The sequence below is a fragment of the Cherax quadricarinatus genome, chromosome 2 (genome assembly GCF_038502225.1).
Source record: "Cherax quadricarinatus isolate ZL_2023a chromosome 2, ASM3850222v1, whole genome shotgun sequence".
NCBI classification, from domain to species: Eukaryota; Metazoa; Arthropoda; class Malacostraca; order Decapoda; family Parastacidae; genus Cherax; species Cherax quadricarinatus.
The window spans coordinates 72,565,147-72,570,618 of NC_091293.1; the positions used below are offsets into that span (position 1 = coordinate 72,565,147).

Sequence of the window (5,472 nt, forward strand, 5' to 3'; positions counted from 1 at the left end):
TGTTAAAGGAAGTACATCACTGTTATTTTCTATTTAAAATCAAGCACACTAAAAAAGGTTTAGAGTAAGTTCATAAATCTCAAAACATAAAAAAAACATGTGTGTTAATTAATTATTTTAATTTTAAATATAAACTGAAAACAAAACGAAGCAATGTGAAAAATGTCTGAAACACCTATATTACAACCTAGGATTTCAAATGGCCTGTTATCCCAGGTGTAATGGGAGCAAATAAACACAGTAGAAAAAGTTTAGACTTATATTATCCTTCACCAATTTAGAACAGCAATATGTACACTATTTACAGTGATAAATATAGTGCACTCCACGGTAAGCAAGGCAGAAATAGAAGCCACAAGATAGCAGACCGTGCTTCAACCAGCTCTAGAATGGGAATGACAAGGGCAGACAGGAGAGCGGTATCCACATAACCTCTGCGATTGCCAATCCCACCTTCTTATTGGCTAGAACCTGGTCACTAGTTGAACGATGGGGCCCCATCATCAACTCTTAGCAACCTGGTTCGCTGGTTGGGGGAGATAGCCTGTAAATGAGGGTGTGTCCATGCGCCGAATAAAGGTTACGTACTCTTTGCATGCCACACCCCCACCCCCGAGAAGGCTCAGGATTAGGCTGCCACCTCCCAGTGGTAACCGTGCCGCCATGGCACAAAATAATGGGACCGCCTATCCTCTCCACCATCCAACTCTTAGATAGAGCTCAGCTTTCCTAGTGACCAAAAGCCAAACCCTAAACTCAGAGTGAGACAGCAGTCAGATAGGCCAACATAGGTCCAAGATACAAGCGGACGGTAGCCCGTATCCCCTCACTAAAAAAAAAACCCACATCAGGGGATAAAAAAAAGAGCTTGAAAGGGGGGTTACCACAAATACATCCTAACCTAAATAAAATATTAAACTAGACTCTTGACAAAGAGTCTGCCAACACATTTTCTTTGCCGGCAATATAATTTATTTTGATGTTATAGGGCTGCAGCCTGAGCGTCCAACGCATAAGCCTTGTGTTGTGATTCTTCATGGCTTGGAGATAGACTAACGGGTTGTGATCACTGTAGACTGTGACCACCTGCGATGTCTGGCCCACATAAACATCGAAATGCTCCAAAGCCATTACCAGCGCGAGGGCTTCTTTTTCAATGGTAGAGTAAGCTCTCTGATGTGGCTGGAACTTGGCTGAAAAGTATGCTACAGGCTGCAACTCCTTGTTCCCGATTTGTAATAGTACCGCCCCAACCCCAGACTCACAAGCATCAACCTGTAATGAAAAAGGTTTGGAGAAGTCTGGAGACAGGAGAATGGGTGCAGAGCACAATAATCTTTTTGCTTTATTAAAAGCAGTGTTACAATCTGACGTCCAATTAAAGGGAACTTTATGACTGGTAAGAGAGGTAAGAGGGGCTACAATATCTGAGAAATTCTTACAGAATCTTCTGTAAAATCCTATCATGCCTAGGAAACGTTGAAGAGATTTCCTATCATGAGGAACTGGATAATCTTTAATCGAAAGAACTTTAGCAAGTTTGGGTGCAACATTACCACTACCTACTTCATGGCCTAGAAAAGTGATAGTGGCCTGGCCAAAGGAAGATTTAGATAAATTAACTGTTAATTGGGAATTCTTAAAGGTCTCAAACAGAGCTTTAAGTCTAAATAGGTGTTGATCCCAAGTATCAGACACCACAACAATATCATCTAGGTATGCTGCCGTGCCTTCAAGTCCTTTAATAGCCTGATGGATGAGTTTCTGGAATGAAGAGGGGGAATTTTTCATTCCGAAGGGGGTAACTGTATACTGATAATGACCTCCTGGAATTACGAAGGCAGAGATTTCCTTCGCCTTATCTGTCAAAGGTACCTGATAGTAACCTTTAAGGAGATCTAATTTGGACACAAAAGTAGCCTTACCCACAAAGTCAATTACGTCATCCAGACGAGGAAGAGGGTAAGCATCTGTAATTGTGACCTCGTTCACTTTACGGTAGTCTGTGCACATACGAAACCCTCCATCAGCCTTCTTTACTAGGATGCACGGTGAAGCCCATGGACTAGATGACTCCTCCACTAAACCATGTTCTAACAAGAAGTCTACTTCCTGCTGAAGTAGCCTTTGCTTTTCAGGATTAGCTCTGTAGGGGGAGAGTTTAATTGGTTTAGATTTTCCCACATCTACATCATGGTAACCTAACGTACATTTTTTCGGCACATCCGAAAAAATATTAGGATATGACTGTAGAAGCTCAGTTAAATTGGTTGCTTGTATTTCAGATAATCCAGCCATTAAAGGGCTAGGATCCTTGAGGAGGACAGAATTTGAAAGTTTAGTATTAATTTCAGAGATAGAGTGCAAAGAGTCAGAGTCGTCCTCAGAGGTAGAGGACAGAGTCATTACTGGGACTTTATCTGGTGTATGAAAGGCCTTGATTTGATTAATGTGGTAAGTTTTTGTTTTTGAGGTCTTACCAATGGGAGCTACCACATAATTTAAATCAGATAATCTACTTACTATCTGCATAGGTCCCGTAAATCTAGCTTTCAAGGTGTGGCCAGGTATAGGTTCCTGCACCAACACCTTGTCTCCTGGATGGAAGGAGCGGAATTGTGCACTTCTGTCATACCTCTGTTTCATCTTACTTTGAGCTATCTTTAGGTTAGCCGTGGCTAACTCACGTGCCACCTGCAACCTTGAAGACGGGTTGTAGAGTGCTGAGCTTACGTCTTCTCCCATCCATCCTTCTTTGAGCACCCGAAGAGGACCTCGTACATTGTGCCCAAAGATCAGCTCAAACGGACTATACCCTGTAGACTCTTGCACCGTCTCTCGTACTGAGAATAGCAACAACGGTAGAGATTCATCCCAATCTGTCGGAAAGTGCATGCAAAAACTTCTCATCATTGTTTTTAATGTTTGGTGGAATCTTTCCAAGGCGCCTTGGGACTGAGGGTGATAGGCAGTGGATAAGTTGTGAATTATCCCTAACCTAGTTAATACTTCCCTAAATGCTTTGGCAGTGAAGTTAGTACCTTGATCACTTTGTATAGTTTTAGGAATGCCAAAACAAGAAATGAATTTTGTTAAAGCTTTGAGAATAGCTTTAGTATTGATACTACGCATTGGGATCGCTTCAGGATATCTGGTTACTTTATCCATAATTGTAAATAAATACTGATTTCCAGACTTTGACTTAGGTAGTGGACCTACACAATCTATAATTAAATCTGCAAAAGGTTCTCCATCAGCAGGTATGGGTTGGAGAGGTGCAGGTTTAATGGAATGTCCAGGTTTTCCAACTTGCTGACATTCTCGGCAACACCTAATATGATTCTTCACATCTTTCTTTAATTTTGGCCAATAAAATTCTTTTGTGATTCTATACAAGGTTTTTGTAATTCCTAAGTGACCTCCTAATGACGTATTATGAGCTATATTTAATATCTGAGGTCTATACTTGGTTGGAACCACTAACCTGTCGTATAATTGCCGGCCCTCTATCTCCTTACCAGTCTCAGTGCAGACCAAATAATCATTTTTAACTTCATACTTGACTGGATGACCCAAAGAGGATTTACCCATGGCTGCCTCAAAAGCGAATTTTAAAGAAGGGTCCTTTCGTTGTTCCTCCCGGAAGGACAGTCCCTCGGGCATGGAAACAGAGACATCTGGCAATCCTGCAACCTGGGAATAGGAAGGCTTGATCGGGGTCTGTTCACTTGATTTACGAGACTCCGGCCGGTGTGTCTCATAAAACAACGTGGCTATTCCGAGATCGGAGTCGTCCAAGGATAGGTCAACATTCTCCCCAGACAACCCTTGGGATGTTGCCCGAGTTATGGCCAACACTGGAGAAGCATTAATCATTATAGGTTCAGGACACGAAGTAACAGTAGTAATGTTATTACCCAGTAATAACATGGCATTTTTCATGGGAAATCCTTTTGAGATACCTACAGTCAAGTACCCAGTGTAATATTTGCACTGTACATAAATTTTATGCAAAGGAACTGAATATATAGCTCCTCCATAAGCTTCCAATAAAACTGAGGAATTCAAGGAAGTATTCTCTGAAAGGGGTAATATTCCTTCTCTGACAAGTGAGCAATATGCTCCAGTATCTCTAAAGGTATTTACTTTAGTTGGTTCTGAGTTTTCCTGAAGGGAAATAAGACTTTCGCAATAATAAGGGGCCATACCTTTTTCTACTTCTCTAGGGGACATGTTACTAGGGATATTAGAGATTTTCCCGATGGGTTGAGGTTTTTGGGGGCAGTTGGAACTGATGTGACCTACTTTATTACACCTGAAGCAGACGACAGGCTTGCCCTTTACTCCCTGATGACGTTGCAAGTGGTGTCGTTCTGGCTGGTGCCTCTCTGGATATTGTTGTCGAGATGCTCCATAAGTAGTTTGCCTCTCCGCAGGGGGACCATATGTTGAGAAGCGTGGCTCACCAGGTGACTTTGTTGGATGACGTAGACGCTCTCCCTCCGGCTGGCACTTCATTCTCCAATGTTGTCGATCTCTGCTCACGCCAGACTGTTGAAAAGAGAGACAGGACCGCTCGGACAAGGAGCGGTTCGTTTCGAAGGTATCAGCCAACCTGGCCGCCTCCAATGCAGTGGTTAAGTCACGATCCTGCAGAAAGACACGAACCTCTGGTCCCACAGACTCCAGCAGGTTATCAATCAGAATAAGCTGCACCAGCTCCTCAAAGTTAGAGACACCACTCGCTTTATACCAGCTGGTAAAAGCTTTGGTTTGCTGTCTCACAAAGTCCACCAGGGATTGACCAAGCTGCCGCCTGTTCAATTTGAAGGTTTTACGATATTTAGCTGGGATACATGTATATGCTCCCAACACTGTGGTCTTCACTACTTGATAATCAGAGAATTCAGCGTCAGTTAATACCGACGTAAATTCCTGTGCCTTACCCAATAATGCTGTATGAACCAACGCTGCCCAGTGCTGTTCCGGCCACCTCAAGGCTCGAGCCTGATTTTCGAAGCTATCGAAAAATTGCTCTGGTTCGGCCTCATTGAAGCGGGGAACAAGCTGTACTGCTTTTTGTAAACTGAAATCGTTTACAGAATGCGAAAACTGCCTCCTTTCTCTTTCCCTATCAAATTCTTCCCTTGCGAATGCTCTCTGTTCCCTAGTTTGCTCAAGATTGATTTTTGCCAGCTCAAGTGCCAACGACGCTGATTCACCCTGAGACAACCCAGCTGCACTATACTGACCATTTTGCTCCGTAGGTATATCATCTTCCTCCTGCGAGAACATAGTAGTTTTTGCCCTAGCTCCCGTAGAGGGAGGAGTTTGATGTGCCATCTCTTCTTCAATAAGTATGTCAGCAATAAGTAAACGCAGTTGCGCAGCTGTGAGAGTGCGTTTATAGGGAATGCCAATGGAACGAGCAATTTGCCAACAACGCTGTAGAGACAATTTAGGTAGGTTATG

The 5,472-nt window shown here is 43.0% G+C and overlaps 1 protein-coding gene across 1 annotated transcript; it reads right to left on the bottom strand.

Moving 5' to 3' along the window:
• Nucleotides 1–245: 245 nt before the first annotated feature.
• On the bottom strand, nt 246–5,222 carry LOC138853237 (uncharacterized). Its single transcript, XM_070088921.1, has 2 exons — nt 2,688–5,222; nt 246–2,146 (listed from the first exon to the last, which is right to left on the bottom strand). The coding sequence occupies exons 1-2, from the start codon at nt 4,516–4,518 to the stop codon at nt 2,106–2,108; spliced, it is 1,872 nt and encodes a 623-aa protein (XP_069945022.1). The 5' UTR covers nt 4,519–5,222; the 3' UTR covers nt 246–2,105.
• Between the last annotated feature and the right edge of the window lie 250 nt (nt 5,223–5,472).

Bases quoted from the DNA above. Each gene is read 5' to 3' on its own strand.
- LOC138853237 (XM_070088921.1), bottom strand. From the start codon at position 4,518: ATGAAGTGCCAGCCGGAGGGAGAGCGTCTACGTCATCCAACAAAGTCA. The intron at 2,147-2,687 runs GTGAGTTAGCCA...CTCCCCCTACAG, and splicing joins TTCAAGGTTGCAGGTGGCAC to AGCTAATCCTGAAAAGCAAA.